The sequence below is a fragment of the Branchiostoma belcheri genome, unplaced genomic scaffold (genome assembly GCF_001625305.1).
Source record: "Branchiostoma belcheri isolate BF01 breed outbred unplaced genomic scaffold, Haploidv18h27 scaffold128, whole genome shotgun sequence".
Lineage (NCBI taxonomy): Eukaryota > Metazoa > Chordata > Leptocardii > Amphioxiformes > Branchiostomatidae > Branchiostoma > Branchiostoma belcheri.
This window is the reverse complement of record NW_017802691.1, coordinates 351,872-370,959: the sequence shown is the minus strand read 5'-3', so window position 1 is coordinate 370,959 and position 19,088 is coordinate 351,872. Positions and strand designations below refer to the sequence as shown.

The 19,088-nt window shown below is 42.6% G+C and overlaps 1 protein-coding gene across 1 annotated transcript in view; it reads left to right on the top strand.

Annotated features, from left to right (window-relative positions):
* Nucleotides 1-7,859: 7,859 nt before the first annotated feature.
* LOC109463584 overlaps nt 7,860-19,088 on the top strand; it is a 22,010-nt gene continuing 10,781 nt past the window's right edge. Inside the window, exons 1-3 of the mRNA XM_019760439.1 lie at nt 7,860-8,172; nt 12,691-12,828; nt 13,347-13,546. Coding sequence (XP_019615998.1) covers nt 7,976-8,172; nt 12,691-12,828; nt 13,347-13,546 — 535 coding nt within the window. The 5' untranslated portion in view covers nt 7,860-7,975. The remainder of the gene's footprint in view (nt 8,173-12,690; nt 12,829-13,346; nt 13,547-19,088) is intronic.

The following is a 19,088-nucleotide window of genomic DNA, read 5'->3' as shown; positions in this document are numbered from 1 at the left end:
CTCCCCCTACACAAAATCATGCTGAGTAGATGATAATGATATGTTTTAAGTTTATGGAGGAAATGTACTCTAACAGAGAACTTTGATGAAAATTTGGTTCCTAATAAGTAAGTACCTAATACCAGCGATCTGTCAAACATTTGACAGATCGCTAAGCGAATTTTATAAACAGGGAATTTCTGTAATAAGTTTTGACCGTTGCCCTTTAAATCATACTTGAACATCATACATCATGTTATGATTATAACATCAAGAGTCACACTGTGTTAAAGGGGGCCCAAACAGAGCTAGGTTAAATTCCTTCATTTTACTGGAGCTGAGTACTCATCTACATCCGAGACAATGAGGGCATTGACACAGCTTTGATACACGCCAGGGACTCGAACCCAGAACCTTTAGATTCTTCATCAACAACTCCAGACACAAGCTACGTGAAGACACAGCACGCGTGGTTAAGTAGACTTTCTCTTCAAGTTTATAATCGCCTTGCATTCCGAGTCATACCTAAAACTTTAAAGATGGTACAAACTGCTTTCTCTGCTCAACACTCGGCATTTGAGAAAGAGTATGGGAGTTAAATACATAGCACTACCAGTGGACTAGCCCCCTGCTGAAGTGACTTGTGTGTGTGGTAGTTAGGAGTTGAACACACACCACTACCAGTGGGTTATCTAGCACCCTGCTGCAGTGCTTGCACAACAGTGTGGCCCATGGGCTTTTGAAAAGCAGATGGGCGCCGCCCTATGCATCACTTGATGCGGGAAGCAACAACATATCATCAGTGCTTCGATGAAAACAGAGTTCTAAAGTCCACTACACCACGCTGCGCCCCCCTCCCCTCTCCACGTGGTTCCACTTGGGTTAGCGGTCTGACCGTGACCTCAGAGGTCACCGGGGCTAGTCTGATGAACTTGAACTTTGGAACGGGAATAACAAGGTCAATCGAGGTCATATATAACTGAGACGTTTCCGGAGTCTGCGAACAGTGACCTGAAATAAGGTCAATCAAGGTTGAAACCATCGCACTTTTTTCTGGTTGGGTTTGCATGGAGTAAACTTGCGGTTTAAGTTGTTGACGTATCAAAGAACCCACATATTATAGAAGATGTGGGCAATTTTGTCTTCTATTGCCTTCAAAGAAGAAGTCAAACCCAGCAAAACTAGTACCATGTATGTTGTAGAATGCAATATAATGTTACACGTAGTATCTCATACCATAGTACTTAGTATTTTCTTTCTTTCATACATGTTGTTTGTACCTGCAATTAGCATGTATTTGTAATAAACTTTCCATTAAAAATGGAAAAAAAACTAGAGGCTCTGGGTTCAAATCTTAGCATTCCCAATAACGTGCTCTATGGAAAGACTTTTTACAACAATTTACTCACTCGACAAAGTTTCCATAGGAGAGGAAATAGGGGCCCTTCCAAACACCAAGGCCACAACAGTGGGGCCTGCCATGCATGGATTCAAACTAGCCTCCTTTGCAGGCGTTTTTAGAAGACGCTTCCGAAACGCCTGCAAAGGAGGCTAGATTCAAATCCAGAACCATCAAAGTCAGATTCTGAGTCAACAACCACACACACCACAAGACCACCTTGTCAGCTTATCCTTATAATCAACTGCTCTGCTCTGAGATGATAGTTACTACTAGTTACTATCATCTCAGAGCAAAGCAGAGCAGATGATATCATCTCAGAGCGGAGTCCGGTAGAGGAGGCTACTCTGCTCTGAGATGATAGTTACTAGTACTACTGGTACTATCATCTCAGAGCAGAGTCCGGTAGACGCTACTCTGCTCTGAGATGATAGTTACTACTGGAAACTATCATCTCAGAGCAGAGCCCGGTAGAGGCTACTCTGCTCTGAGATGATAGTCCGCATAGAGTACATACTGCCACTGCCAAGGGCTATGGACAATACTACTCTGTACATCTGCTTCCCGGTAGAGGCTAACTAGTCACTACTTTGTTTTTATATGCCCCCATCTTGGGCAGTGATGTGGGGCAATCAAAAATTACTATAATTTGCTCTAGCAAATGTTGGCCTTTCTATCATTAATTAAAGACCTGCCATTCACTAAAGGATTCAACTCTTCATTACCTAACATGTTTCTCACAACTTCTAAAAAGTCTAAATATTAAATTTGTCTTATGGCCTTTTATAGATAAAACTTGTTGTATAATGCCTTTTTATGCTAAGCGCGTACAGATCGTCCCAAAATTACCTTTTAAAAGTACTACTATATTATTTTTTAACTTAAAATTACAATAAATACACCTACAGTCTACGTAAATGCCTACAAAATATACTAAAATGTCGACGGCATAAATTATGTTAATACACTGCAGTACCGGTTACGACCGCATGGGCTTGTCCCTGGATAGTATACAAAATGCCAATTCCAAACCTCTTTGCCTTAACAGTTAATTTCTCTCGATACCTTTAGATGCTTTTAATAATAGTAGTAGGAAACACATGTTGTAATGTAGCTAGTTTAGAAGGACAGGTAGTTTCCAAGAAATGCGCGGTAGGGGGCGGACATCAGGTAGGCATAACCGTCAGACCTGCTTTAGCCTTGGGTTAATAAGGTGACCAGAGGTTACAGGCAAAACCAATAACATTCAATTACACCCTATTTCCATTAGATGACGATCGTTGACTGATCAAAATTAGATTTGTGTGGCGGCTGCTTTAATAACCGGAATATGATGAAAGTATCATCAGGTTGCTTGATGATATGATTGAATTGTAAAGATCTTTTATTCACAACCATTTGTTTTTCATGAGCCAACATTTCGATGACCGCCTGTCATCTTCATTAGGGCTAACAACTGGTTTACTAAAACCAGTCATATTGGCTGATGAATTTTGGCTTAAGATCTTTGGGAATAGCCTGTACATTTGTACCAGGCTTCGGGAGTAGAAATTGGCCAAATAAACAGATAGCATGCCGAGCATGCCAGGGGAGTTGGCATGCTGTCTGTCTATTTGGCCGATTTCTACTCTTTCCGAAGCCTGGTAGAGGCTACTTTGGGAAGGCAAGTGGAGGCTTATAGCGATCGAAGGGAACGAGCAGAAAGATAAAAGGGATCGAGTACAAAACCCAAGCAGTGTGACAACTTCAACCCCATGATATGAATGGCCACCATTGGGTCGGAGCGGAGCAGAGTCGTGTGCCACAGAATTGTATACGACGCCACAGACTTGTGTACAACAGTGTGTGTATGGACATGAACTTCTTTGGTTTATAATTTGGCCCGTGAAGCAGGTCGGAATCACGAGCCATGCAAAAATTATCATTTGCATAATTAATACCGCTATTGGGCGAACATGACATCCAACACCGGAAATACAATATTCTCATAGTGGTTTCCGGTATCACAGATGGCATACGATATCCTAAATAACAAATATATGACCCTTACAATGTGCTGGTAGAATAATTATACTTATTCAGACGCAGAAAAGGGATACCTATGTCTAATCGGCATATAATACGCGGAGAATTCGTGCTAAAAGTATTTTTGAATAAATTATGTTGATGAGCTGCAGTACCTCTGAACTCCGCATGGATTGTTTACCTAACAAATGGAGCAGTCTGAAGCATGTACTTGGCCATTACGCTGTTATAGCGTCTTTCCACACGAACTTTATGCGTTTTTAGCATTTATAACATTTTGTTTTTGCGATTGCCTCAGCAGCCTCGTTCAATAAGGTGTTGTTTTCCACTAAAATTTTACCAATTAAATTTCCTACCCGATTCGCATGCACATTAGGTCACCCATTACAGTTAAATCAGAGGTTTCGTCAATAGTAAATTGTTGTTTTGGAGGTCTTTTGTACGATTCTTTGTTTCATGGGAACTACTTGATAAAAGGCAAAATAGAATCGTAGAAAAGGCTGAAATAAAGAGAGTATACCCCCCCCACCCACACACACACATCATGACACATGTCCTATATACATACGTTAGTTCTCACTTGATGGTGTTTAACACCTTAATATTGGAAGAAGCTCCCCCTTAGTCTCTTTGTTCGGCAAAACCGTAGGGTGAATACGAAGGTCAGTTTGAAGGTGACCTTGAACCGTTTCGCGTTATCCCTGACCTCCAAAATGAGGTCACTCACCTTCTAGACGTCATCTTTCTAGAAGGAATGTCCTCCATACTAAAGAATTTGTTTGAAAACAAAAGATAAGGAAATGAGGAAAAGATCTGGACAGGCACTAGCCTTCACCAGTCCTACAGAATGGATACCCTGAGGCTAACTGTTTAGGGTCGTCAGTCGAACAAATAGGAGATATGTCAAGTCATTCTACTCATTTGATCAATTCGCGATAAAATGCCTGGTTAAGTCACACTCTGACACCCGGCTAAAGACTTTGTTTGGGGCAAAACTAGTTGAACTTTGTACTCGACGATCGGGCTAGTGGGCCGACAGAAGACAACAAGAAGTTGAAAAGACTAGTTGTGTTCAGGCGACGGTAATCTTACAAAGTGATCGCTGAACGGAGGAAAGAAATGTGGGCGAAAGCGAAGTGAAGAAAGGAAGAAACTATCTCCCAAAGCGATCTCGAGACACCCAGACGCCATTTTCGCAGTTGAAGTTGCCCTCCTCAGTTTCCCGACTTCAGAAACCGGAAGTTCAGAACACAAAATGGCGCTTACTACTGATAAACTTTGCAGAAAACTACCACCATACACGCATTCAAAGCGACTCACCTGTAGGAAACCAGTAAACAACAATAATCCCTGCCGTTGTTAGAATCCGTGACCAGCCAAGTACGTCCGAACCGTGAGGAACACAAAGGAGAGGTGTCTTCTCCGGTCGGGGTGTCTGGCGATCGGGTTACCCCATTGACGTCATCGTATGTTAATGAGATGCCGCGGATTTTCTTGCCAGACGGGGCTTGACCAGGTCCTTCACCCTCTAAAACATGGATCATGTTCTACTATTTGTCTTGTGTTTTATGTTTTGTGGTGTTTTATAATTTTTAGACCTAATGAATCCCCTTTTGAAACTGCAGTTTCGGCGTCCAGACGCACGCATTCTTACCTTGCGTCCCGTGAGTTCCTTAACTCATATTAAGGGATTGACCTAGGTGTTTTAACTATTCGTCTTATTTGTTTGACAAAACTTAATAAGGATGATTTTAACTCTCATGAGAGAAATGTAACTGCGAGTTAGGTCCTGGGTGGGGGTAAATTAAAGGCGTAAAAAGACTAATTGTGCCTTTTGAGCCCATTCTGAGGCATTGCACCTGAGTGAAACTAGTAAGGAAATAGGTGAAAGTTGCCTCTGCCTTTCCCAAGGACACAACAAATAACTGGGATTCAAACCCAGAACCTCCAGATTCGGGGTCAACAACCCTGAACACAAAAGTACTAGTGAATATTTACACCCTACAGGCCGTTCACCTTACAAACATGGCGCACGTGCTAAATATTATTTATTTTGTCACAGTAAACTGAAAAAAAAGTACAGTGACAACGAACCATGGAGGTCTACTAGGCAGTTGTCACGGCGTCTTTATTGCTCAGTCAATCGAAGTAAAGCAAATTTTCTTTCCTCTTTTTTACCAGCATGTTTCGCACGTGAGCCAAGGTTAGGAGGTTAACGTACTATAGGTTTGTTTCCGTAACTGTTATACATGTACAGTAAGTGACCACCCGGCCCCACGTAAGCACTACCTGGTCATTGTGACCATATTGAGTGAGTGAGTGAGTGAGTGAGTGAGTGAGTGAGTGAGTGAGTGAGTGAGTGAGTGAGTGAGTGAGTGAGTGAGTGAGTGAGTGAGTGAGCCAGCGATACCAAGGTCACTCACTCACTCACTCACTCACTCACTCACTCACTCACTCACTCACTCACTCAGCTATATAAGCTGTATTTAAAGGGCAGTCTGTCTGCCCCTTATAGAAGTAGATAGTTTTCAAATAGAATTCAAATTGACCCAAGCATGAACTGAAAGAATCTTGTCCTTTTGTGACCAACTGTACATGTATCAGACAAAATATCTTCTTTGCCAGTTGGACTGTTCTTACAATCTCGCGCCGAACCTTATTCTCAGGTCAAGGAGCCCTGGTAGTGCTCCAAGTGCGCTGTCTGGCTTTGAATTGCTACTTCTTATGGAACTAATTTTGTGACCTTGTCTTCCAGGTTATGTCGGGACAAAGTCCTCTCACTGATATGTGACCTGGATAGTTTGTACCTTATTTATTACAATACTAGTAGTTGATATGGAGGGAGAATCTGAAATCGGCCTGCAGGTCGCTTTTCATTGAGGTCATGAGGGAGAAGGTCAGGGTCAGATAAACTGCAATACAAGGCAGCTACAGAGTATTGTGGTTTTATGACTTCAACTGAACATAAAACCCACTAGAACTATTTCACCATATACTCAATTTCACCGCATGTGCCTCTATGCTAATCTCCAAGCAGATCCATTTCGGTTTCAAAAAGACACTTTCAAATTGGCCAGGCAATATCAATTAGCCAGAGAAGGTCGCCGGCCACCGACGGGTGGGGGTAGCGACAAAAACACGGCCATATATGAAAAGCTAACGATCATTCCCCAACAACCTCTGCTTAGAGAGTACTTCTCAGCTATGGCTATTTCATCATTCTTTGGCAAGTTTCGTAATTTTTATCAGCAAACGACCGGAGGACTTCCTAAAGCTTTTCCAGCGATATCACTTATTTTCCCTGAATAGTCGCTTCCGCTGAATTCTTTTCCTCCAGTTATCTCCTTGTATATTTCTTCAAGCTGAATCTTGTGTTTTCTTTCCTCTAGAAAAAGAGATAAGAGGATAGACTCCAGTTTTGTGAGTGTGTACGTGCAAATGACTTGTTGTTCATCCGGAGGATTACTAACCAAGTGAAAAGATAATAGGTGAAATAAGAGCCTTTCTTGCCCCTTGGCTATGACTGTGTACACATGCGTCGTTAATTTTCTTGACATATTGTTTGGACGAGCTCTATCCATCCGTAACAATAACACTAAGCAGGAGAACAACAAGACGTCACTAGGGTTTAAAGGCATTCAAAGCCATTTCGGGGCAGCAAAACTGGAAATATTCTGACTAAGGCAATCTTTGTGATATTGACACATGCATACTGCTTCACATTAGGACATTTAAATCAGCATTTTATAGCCTGAGTGTCAGCCTTGTTAGCTTGGGAGCGGACGAAAGCTAACAAGGCTGACACTCAGGCTAAGCATTTCATACTTCGGGCATTTAAAACTGCAGAAACAAGCCCCGAGATGAGTCCTTTATTTTCTGGGCGGTACCCTAAAACTCAGCCCAGGGCCCTTCCAGTGACCATTATTCGTCAAAATTTCGGGAATTTTTGCTCAATTAAGGTGGGATAGTGTGGGGTTGTGGATTGTGATATTGTGATGTCAACTCATTATGTAAGTTAAATAAATGGCTAGAATATTGGCTTTAAAAAATCGGGTTTCCAAGCCCTAAAAACTGCACTGGATGTCTTTAATACCGGTAGTATTGTCCGCAGGGCATTGTGGGGAGGACGTGCCATCAGACACGCCCCCCTTGACACGGACTCATTTGACCTTGAAAATCCGTAACTTTGTCATAGCAAGGTCAGACCACAATTTCTACGAATATGGTCATATGTTAACTCTGATGAGTCTTGTAGAGTTACTTGGAAGAAGTGACACACCTCCTTACGACGTACAATTTCATAGAACAAAAGGATTGACGTCAGGTTTAGAGTCTGTGCGGGTTCGGACCAGTTCTGTTGATGTTTGGGAGCATGACGCAACCATGGTGACGTCACGTCACGTGACCGCGTGACGCGTGTGACGTCTCGGACATAAATAGGGGATCCCCGGCCGGGCTAGCCCAGTCAGAACAGAACACACAACTTCCGCCAACTCTACAGCTAGCTCCAACACAGCACGAGCAACGACAGATTTCACCTGTTTGCCGATACTCTACAGTTTTGTTACAATAATGATGAGCAAGTCAGTCTACGGGCTCAGCCCGGCACAGCTAGCGGTGGCAGCGGCGATCCTGGTCGGGCTAAGCTCGCTCCTCACCCGAAGGACGGAGATCGAGTTCACGGAAGAGATTTTCATCGAGGTCGGCGAAGAACACGTGTACGACTTTCTCTCCGATGTTCGTCTTCTCGACTTGGTTCACCCTTTCAGGTAGGAGCATTTCTTTACTTATTTTCAGATTTTTCTCGAGAATTCATGATCTTCTATGCCGCATACTTTTGGACCTGTTTTACCAATTTTTACGCTCTAGCACACGCCCCTTTGTATTCGTTCCCCCAATATATTGTCTTGGTATTTTTTCTGTACAATTACTTAATTCTACATTCAAACATGTGCATGCAATGGATGAAGTCTATTATATCTGTATAAGTTTCAATAATGCGCCACAAAACAGCGGAAACGTTTTGTACCGGCAGATTTTTTTCCTATTCAAGAATCACTATAAATTCCTAGGTTCAGGTAGATTGTATGTTTTTTAAGTTCATTACTATGAAGTATTGCATTGTATTTCGCAACGGATGACCAACCCATGGAAAATAAATAAAGGATTGTCTTCATGTCTGGGCGCGTTTAAAATTTCAAAACCAACACTCGGCAAACACCTGTAACTATGCCTACAGAGTTCGGAAAGTAAAAGTCGCCGTTGCTTACTAGTATACATGAAAAGAATTGTCAAGATTTCTACAGTAAACATTTTGTTCCGCTGCCTGGCTACACAAACAAGCCAAACGTCCGGGCGGTTTTGTTTTACGCCTTCTTGGAGTGTTCCGAGTATTTCCGACGGAAGTGGAGGGTATGCGATCACTTTCCTTGTGCGGTGGGTGAGTCATCGGTGCAGGCACGCGCGTGCTTTCTGTGCCCGGCACCTTGTGACATGTTGTGGTCACGAGGTGAGACAAAGGGCGCTTTTATGCCGTAAATTCCTTATAACCCAACCCGTCTCTATCATAAACTACTCACAGGTGTACTGTATTTGATTCTCTTCAGTAGTATGTGGACGTGACAGTACGAATGAGTCTTCGTTCTTTTGTGTTGAGTGAAGTATTTGCCGAAGTGCCACGCCCCCTATTCGCACTCGCCAAGTGTGGTATTACACCTTACACACCACACGCTTACACGGGCGACTGTTAACCTACTGTAGCTTTTAGTAATAGGGCCGGCCAAACTCCCTCGGGCTCAACTCCCCTGTAGCGGAGGGCGACAGGCGGGCGTAGTGCTCTTAGCTACCGAAGGAAACCGGCGAACGGCCCGATACTAGTCTGGCCCCCAGGGTAGCGAAGAAGAAACATAAATAAAGTTCCCAGCTACATACGACTTTTAGTTAAAGAAAAATACGCCTGTCCTTATGTGAACCTTTATTATCTTCTGTGGTATTTAGTCAGAAGGATGATTGTTAGGTTGCCGATGTGGTCAGGGCAATCTTAAATGACTAAGAATCCCCGGGAGCTAAATTCTGTATCAGAACAATTGACCTTTCTCTAACAATCATTACACTGGAATCTCACTGGAATTCCTCGCAAATCGCTTCCGATGATTGTATCCGCATTCTTGCTGTGTTTCCTTGCCCGTATTTTTGCTTCATTTTTAGATATCAGCAAGGAGCAAGCTCCTTGGTATCAGCTAGAAATTTGAACTGTGTTTTATCAGATTAAATTCTAAAGTTGACTTTCTTTATCTTTTCTGGTGTCCATGTGATTCTGCCAAAAATTTATCAATTCCTTTGATTCTGAATCACCTTTTGGTAACATTCTTCAGATAAAAAGTATAGAAAAAGGCGAGGTTAACTCTCAGGAATGTTCACAGATTAGCCTAGTAATCAGCCAACTGGGAGAGGCTATCGCCTTTCAAGTTCTGAGAAGCCCCCTAGAAGCGCCTTATCAAGCCTAAAGGCCTTGTTTGTTACCCAACCGGAGACTATGGTTGTTTTGCTGGACCAGACTTTTGTGCTAACTAGCACCCGCCTACCTTAATGACTGATATTGTCTCCAGGTGGCTCTATGATAGGCCATTCCCGGTCAGCTACCGTTCGACATGACTGCAACCAATCAGAGGACGTGTAACAATCGTGCGTTTTGGACCTTTGCCAGCAAAGATTCCTCGTATCTTCAAAGTGTGTCCGCGATTTCACTAACCAGTCACGGAAACAATTCATCTTAGCCACTGCTATCATTCCTAAAAACAAGTGATTTTATATTCTATACTAGCATTATGTCCTTATTATACTTTCGCATGTTTACATAAATTTTCTATATTGGTTTTTACGGGTTTTACGACTTTCCTAAATAACTCGTTTTATGTTGTGAGATCTGTTGACTCTTTTTAGCTCGGACCCAAGTCGTTATCCGTTAAATCAATCAACAAAATGTGGCATGACTTTGCTTCTGAAATCAAAACCACCTGTAGGTTTTGTAGATTCAACTTGAAGTTGGAGGTTAGCGGCGACCGTTCCAAGTTCACACCCAAAAAAAAACTTCAAGAGATTTTTTTCAAAGACGTTTATGCGAGCGAAAATGGAAAAACACTTGGCGTTTCTTCTGAAGACCGAAATAACGAGAAAAGTGTCTGTTCTGGAGTTTAAAATATCTGTGTTCTAACCGCAACAAAGCAAACCTAGCGATCAAAGTCCACGGTCCGTCTATTGGAACTTGCCAAACATGTGGTATTTCGTAACTATTACAACTGCAACGGCCTAAGGATTATATAATGTTCTCTTCTACCCGAAAAAAAAAGGATTGGGGAATGTGCGAACGAATGAGTGAGGGAAAATAAAGGGAGAGAGAGAGAGTGTGTGTGTGAGTGAGTGAGTAAGTGAAGAAATGATTATGTCGTAAAGGTACTAGTACGCAGATACAGAAGACATACTGAACAAATCACTCAATCGTAAACAACATGTTCGAAAACACACACTGTATCGAGAGGGAATCCCGTGGAGCTAAATCTGGAAAGGAAAGCCCTTTCATCCCCAGAACCTGGGGTGAACAACCTTGGAGTTGACAGTGGCCGTGAAGCTTGCGTGTTTCTGGTTAAAACCTTGTCGTCTTCCCCAGTGTCAGAATGGCTTGATCGCAAACAGACAGATACGGGGTGCAGATAGCGGGGGTCGCGTGGCCTGGGCGCCGGCCAAGAGACGACCCCGACCCGGTGCGGCGCGAGTGGTTAGCGCGGCGCGCGTTCGGTACTGTAGAGAGCAGGCGCGCGGTCTACTGAGGACGGGAACGTGAAGTGTACGTGAAGTTAACTTAACGTGTTGTACACAACCCTAGCCTGGGCAGTCTGGGCCCCAGACTGTTGCCAGGAGTAGCCTCTACCAGGCTTCGGGAAGCGTCTGGAAAGAGTAGAAATCGGCCAAATAGAGAGATAGCATGCCAGGGGAGTTGGTCTACAGGAGAGAACAGTTTACAGGCTTCGGGAGCGGCCAACTGTTTTCTCTTTTACCTACTACGCTAGCTGTTTTACCATAGACTCGGAGCGGCTCGAGAGATAAATTTATTAGACTCCCCCGTGCTAATTTTGCTGAGTATTGTGTTGAGCCGGGGTCTGCATCTAGGCTATAGCCTGGGTGGCATAATTTCTTTGGAGGAAATGTTGGCCCTGGAGCCGCGAGGAACTGGCCTGTGCACGCCCTGTAAGCAGTCTGGCACGCAGGCTACACCCAGGCTAACACTGCACTGGCGCATGGCTGGTTTTGGCATTGGCGTGACCTAGATTCTGGGACACTTCGAATCAGCTGGTAGCGTTTTCGGGGTTACGGTGCGGCCACAATCGTTGTAAGCCAAAGTAGTTTACATAGGTACACGACAATTGCTTGTATGCTGATGCTTTGGGAAAGTTTATTTACGGTTTGACACCTACTTGCCTTTCAAATAAAAGACAGGAAAACAAACTATTTCTTACTTTACAGCGTAATTTATAGTAACGCTAGTCAATGCAAGGGCGAGGGGACTATAGTAGCAGTGACGCACTAAACCACAACTTGTGTTATCTTAGGGCACATTCAAAAGAAAACACCGTCTCGGGTTGCGTATTTTGAAAGTCTTGCACACAATGCAAAGTATTTTAAGCTGCGCTGGTATTCCTTTACTGTACAACTCAGGGTCTTGTCCTAAGGACCCAATAGACCACAATATAAACAGTGGATATTGTAATACCACCTTGATGGAAAGTACTAAACGTCAGGTCTCCTTTGTCTTTTCTAAGTTGAGCTGTGTTTTTTGGGAGGTAAAACCCGTAGGAACATTTTTTCACACCATCGGCCATTCATAAACAAGTCGTAAGTCATGCTATTACATACAACCTTCGTGAGAAGAGAATATCACGTTACCTTGCTAGTACATGGTACTTGAAAGACAAAAGAACACCAAAGGCTTAAGTTAGCTTTGAACTTATGCCCTATATAGCTTAGAAAAACGTGTCCAAATTTTCTGACGATTTGAATACATTAATGCACAAAATTAATTTTTTACGTACACTCTGCGATAGTTCTAGGAAAGAATGAATTTTTTAACACCTCAATCATCGGTTGATAACTCTGGTACTTGAAGACTCTGGTATTTCTTGTTCTCTTCTGGGCTGGTATCAGATACTTAGTACAACGGTTGGTACGTCCACCAGTTTATTGTATAGTAAAGGATCAGGCATATAAAATGTTTTCTATGTTGTGTTTTCCAGAGTCGGGGCTTTCAACCTGACACCCAGCACAGGTGCGGACGGGTACGAGGAGGTGAAGTACACAAACATCGAGAAAGTCGACTACTTCGGACTGTACGAGGACGCTCTGGTCTTCCCTGTTCACACGCGATTCATGAAGTAAGTTTCACACAATCTCTTCCATTGGTTTCTCCGAATTTTTGTATGTTTCTGTGTTATTTCCTGTAGTTCTGTAATTTTTCTTGGTAGCCTCCATTTCGTCTTGCTAAGGAGTTATGGATAGTAGAATTCGACAGAAATAAGGCCAAGTAATAGGCCAGTGGAGTAAGACTCTAGCCTCGATCAGGCTTCGGTAAGCGGCTGGAAAGAGTTGAAATTGGCCAAATAGACAGATGATATGCCAGGGGGGTTGGTCCGCTATAAAGTACAGTTAGCCGCTTTATTAACTAACTACATATAGCCTCTACCAGGCTTCGGGAGCGGCAAATTGTACTCCTCAGCGAACCAACCCCCCTGTCATGCATATTCTGTCTATTCGGCCAAATTCTACTCTTTCCAGCAACTTTCCAAAGGTCGATATAGGCCTCTTCACAGTATATATTGTTGCTAGTCTGGCTGAGACTAGTTTGATCTAGTTTCTTTGTATTGATATTAAGAACCTGTTCTTTCCGGTTCAGGCCGCTTGGTGAGATCCGATCGTCCTACGACGTGCTAGACGGGACCCTATTGGCCCAGCAGTGCTTCTCCCTGCGCGCAGCGGAACGCAACGGAGCCAACGGCACCCTCGTCACGGACACCAGTCGCATTTGGCTGCCGTGGATGTACGCCCACTTTACCATGTGGAAGGGTGGCGAGGCGCACCATAGGATCCTGGGAGGTATGAAGGCCCTCTTGGAACGGGGTTACAGAATCGACAATCTGCCCATGGGGCGACTTCCCAACCACTATCACCAGCCACTGTTGCTGGAAGAATCACTAGAGATCAAACCAGTCTTCTACATGTATACTTCTTATTTATCGTAAACTGAAAATATCCTTGCTGGACAAGAGATATTTTTCTATCTCAGGAAAAAAAAAGAACAAAACGTTTGGCCATTATATTCGGCCATGAATGTTTGTAAGGGCTTCTCAACTAAGTTAAAAGTTCCAAATATTCTGCAGTATCCGAGGTATCATGAGATGTGTGATGACTGTCTCTAGCTTAAGTGGTGTGGCGATAGCTCATTGGTTATCACTTTTCAAAACTGTTGGTGATTGGTCGATTTGAATTAAGAAAAGACGGGGCGCCTCAACGCCTACTTCAAGTTGTGAAACGAGCTGAATTTCCTTTACTTTCGTACACATCATGACAATAACTACTACTGTGGAAGTACAGTAAGAAAGAGGGGTGCTGGAGTTTTGCTTTTTTGTCAACATATGCATAGCTCACGTAGTAGCCTGGGATCAAGAGTCATTTGTAATATGCCCTGGGTACGAGACACTCTTGCTCAAGCACACAATCAAGATTCGAGAACATAGAAAATAAGACCATAGAAAGGACTTTTAGGAAGTTAAGTGACTATTATTGACATTTGAATCAAAAGTCACCATTTTGTAATGAAATGTTTGTTACGAATGTTGAAGCTAAGCTTTATTATATGTATTCCTAATTTATATCTATTTATTAAATCTTAAGTTATTGTGCCACGTATATAAGAGGAGTGTTGGAAAGTTGGTTTGTTAGCTACTAATGCTAAACGTAAACCCGTTTTGGGACCAAATATATCATTATGATACTTTTTGTACGATGACAATACATAATATCTTAATATACGAACCGTATTTAAGTTATATGTTGAAAACTGTTATTTATAATGTCACAGAAGAATGGTGTTTGCTACATTTGTGTCATGTGCTGTCAGTGAATAGGCTGTGTGATCGTTCAACCGAATTGAGAGAAGGGGTAGTTGCACATTGTACTGTATAGACTGGCATTTGTCATATCAAACCGTGCTTTGATTATAGTTGAAGCTCCTGTCACACATTCAGAACCTTCCCCCGACCATCAATCGTCCAAAGCTGAAGTTCTGGAGCAGTCTGACCAGATTTAGGTCACGCCAACCGTTCTAGACGAATCAAATCGAATTTGAGTTAAAATTGAGTCAAATTTGACCACTGGTGACCGGCTCACGTACACCAGCCAACTACCGGCCATGGTTGAATCAAATCGAATTTGAGTTAAAATTGAGTCAAATTTGAGTTAAAATTGAGTCAAATTTGACCACTGCTGACCGGCTCACGAGCACCAGCCAACTTGCAGCCAACCATGGTCGAAGCTCCCCACATTCGGCTGGCTCTGCCGAACAGTAGCCAACTTTACTCCCGACCTACTCCCAACAACCATTATGTTGTGGAAGATGCCATATTTTGCTTTGTGTGACAGGCGCTTCAATAATTTTTAGATCTGTTACAGGCCACAGTGCCCCCCATCTCCCAGTACTGTTTGCTAAAGAATCAGGAACGTATGTACAAATGTATGATCAGCTGCCCATGTGGCAAGGCATTTTATCACGCCAGCTTTCTCTGTCAATAAAATCACGATACGAGACCAGACTTTCTTTGTTTTCTCGTCTGTCTGTGTTTGAGTTGCAGTTTTCTATGACGTCATGTCCAAGCCCCGTGGGGTATAAATGACGTCACAACACCTGTCCTTATCTTGTAGTTTGAAAATTGTCAACGACCTTGTTCCTGATTTGAAAAGAACGCCAGTCCAAAGTCCGGCAAATATACAGTACGAATACTTTGTGTGTGTAGGTATAACGCTGATGTAATGCTTAAATGTTTGAAGTGACTACCTTGTACCATGCACCCTGTACTTTGGACCCATATCTAAGGGCTACTTCAGGTTAAATACAAAAATTAATTTAAAAAAAGCTTATAAAAGCTGAATAAAATATGCGTGATATCCGCTTGCCAACATTAACTTCTACAAATTGAGCATGTTAAAGAACCCACCACACCTATCTATAACGCCAGTCCAAAGTCCGGAGGCAAATATACAGTACGCATACTTTGTGCACCTAGGCACAACGCTGATGTAATGCTTAAACCTTTGAAGTGACTACCTTGTACCTTGCACCCTGTACTTTGGACCCTTATGTCAGTCCTACTTCAAGTAAATAGAAAAATTGGAAAAAAAAGCTTCACAAAAGCTTAATAAAATTTACGTGATATTCGCAGGCCAACATTTACCATCTATCTACAATTATTGTGAAATAATTTCAAAAAATTTGTCTTCACTTTATTTGCATATCAATCAACAGGTTGTGTATATAAACCTGCTTTCCCCTCTGGTCTCTCAGTCACTGACGAAAGCTAGTGGATACTAGCTGAAACGTCTGACGTTTCCAAATCATATCCAGTTGCTTGAGTAACTGTTTTTTGGCATATCGTATTACCTGGATGTCTAACCTTCATCGACGTATTGTCAAATCAAGTTTATGATAAAGCATATATACATAACGTGTGAAGACAGCCCCAAATCGAGCATGTTAAAGAACCCACCACACCGACCTTTAAGATTACGGATCCTTCTTTGTGTGATTGGATCAAAACCGTTCCGGCCAAAATGGGATAGGTAATCTTCACAGCCTTCGTTAGCCCTCTCTGTGAATCAAGTATGTCTCCTGGCCTCCGTAGCAGGCTTATAGAACTGGGGTTTGGTGGTCTTTGGCTGTTTTCTGATTAGCCCAGTTATAAAAAACGGGGGTAATTCAACCAAGCCGGCAATGTTGTCTATATGCAATCAGAAAATGGCACATAAAAGCTCCCCATGAAAGACCATGAAGGCCCCCAAACCCCCAGTTTTTGGCATGCTATGGAGGCGAAAAACGGGCGTAATTCAACCAGGCCGGTTATGTTGTCTAAATAGCTATATGCAATCAGAAAATAGCACATGAAAGACCCTGGAGACCCCCTGTTTTTGGCATGCTATGGAGGCTACTTGTCTCCAGCATTGATATTTCTGACTTAGGGAAAAGAGATGATATTCAAGTAACCTTAATTTAGTTCAGTGCATAGAAGTGGTCTCTTTTCTTGCCCAAAGCTTGAAGCTTGAAAAAATCAATTGAAAAGTACCATCGACACTTGCAATGCTTCCTAGCTTTTAGAGGCTAACCCCCTCCCCCCCCTTCACCATAAAATGCACCCGTTCAATAGCGCCACATGTGCATTTGGACAGAAGTTTCTCACAAAATATAAATCACAAGTTCAATCCCTCTGCTTGTATAGCTTTGGGCCCAGTTTCCCCCATACAAAAGTAACAATGTAATCAGCACCACGTGTGCTTTAGGGTTTTGGAACATATCGGCACTTAGAGTACCCAATATGTGGAGTCCAACAGAACAGAGGAAATATACTACGACACTGGCTCAAATAACCGAAGGCTGTGGGTCAGTTGCTTTTGTTTAATCTTGACTTTAAGGTCTAAGGTAAGGTAAGTGCTGTGTTGTTGTGAATTTGATTGTGTAATGACAACATTTGTAGGCAAGCTTTCTGTATCCGTTTCCGATTTGTCTAGTTTTCTATATGTCACTTAATGGAAGTGTGTAACGTTATACACGTTAAAACTAGTATTGAAGTGGTACGGCAAACTGTTCTCGTAGCTTGGACAAACTCCCCTGGCATATTTGGTCAATTTCTATTCTTCCCAATCGTTTCCGAAGCCTGATAGAGGTTACTGACACCCGGAAGTAAGGCAGAATATAATGTGACAAAAAGTTGACCGTACGGACGAAGTTCACTGTATACAAAAGCAGTCAGCTAAATTTTTCCTTTGTGATGTAGTAATGGGTGTAAGTGGCATGTTGGAGCATGTTGCATTTAAGGCTAGGGTTGGGCATGACTTGCAAATAAGGCCACACCGACTTAATTTTATGGATGACATCCTCTGAAGACCCCCAAACTAGTGCACGAGGGCGAATTTAAAAAAATCCGGCAAAAAATGCTACTAATTAAACCACAGAAATACAAAGTGAATTTGCGGTAGTACATAGACGTATACGACAAGCCGACACATGCTGGCTTGTCGTGTAATTTATGAGTCGGCACTGTACGTATTTACTGAGTTCTTGAGTCGTGGAGCTTCGATATAGCCTGGGTGCCACCCTCCAGAGTTACAATCGGCTCCGTACTGTCGCTAACTACCTTGGACTACCCAGGCCAGAGCCTTGGAGGACGTGATCTTTTATCATGATCCGAATGCCTTCTGCTCAGTCTATAGTACATACTTCTGACCATCTTTATTCTTTACCCCCTCACATGAAAAATTGATCCAAAACATTCCGGGACATTAGGGACGATAATGGGACTGTCAGTACGTCATTATAAATGTATGATGACTCGGCGAAGTCACGCGATCCAACCTCGCGAAATCTCGCGAGAGTTTGTGACTATGCAGCTGTAAAAGTCTTTCGTTTCCACCATTTTGCTTTCCACACATTCTCACAGCAAAAAAATGACACTGATTTTTAAAATCTATTGGAAGATATTGCAAGAAAATATAGGAGAAATAGAGATTGGCTTGCTCTTTAATACTGTTCTGGAAGTGTTAGGCCATCTAGCGGTTCACTCCGGTACTTCGTCCTGAAGCCATACCAATTCAAAGGCACCTTAACGTGATCCTAATTACTTATTCACTGCCGCATTAGACTGAGGGCTACGGCACAATACACGCAATGTAACCAGGTTACCAGAAGAAGCCTTCAATCTCCAAACCACCTTTCTGAAATGCGGCGTGACACCACCAACAATAGAGAAACACCCAGGGGAAAATTGGGAACAAATTAGTGGAATGAGATATAAAGGAGTGTATCCGGCGATAGTGTCACACGGATACCTTTACCATAGATAATGTAGCGGGATCAAATGGTTGGTCTTGTTCCCGATGTTCAACTCCAAGAGGCATGGAATGTTAAAAGTTACAACGATATACTAGAACGTCTTGCGAGAGGTCGAAACTAAAGTGGAATTTAAGGGTGAGTTCTTGTACTTAAATTGTTATATATGAATCGGTAGGTCATATTCGAACGGGAGATAGCTTAAAATTGCATTCCTTACAGGCATAATCTTAGGTTAAGGTAGTGGAAAACAAAATCTAAATGTATTGATGTGTATTATATAATTTATTATTGGTGTGATATTTATGTCGTTCTGATCATAGGTCAACTATTCACTATTTATTAGAAGATATGGCATCGAGACGACTACTGTGCATTGTATTCGTGTGTAGCTACCTTTCAGGTAAGTGATTTGTGTATAATATAATATTTGTGTGCTTGTTCGTACAATAGTGGGCATACAATAGTGGGCATATGTGTGTGTGTGTGTGTGCGGGCATATGTGTGTATGTGTGTGTGTGTGTGGGGGGGGGGCATATGTGT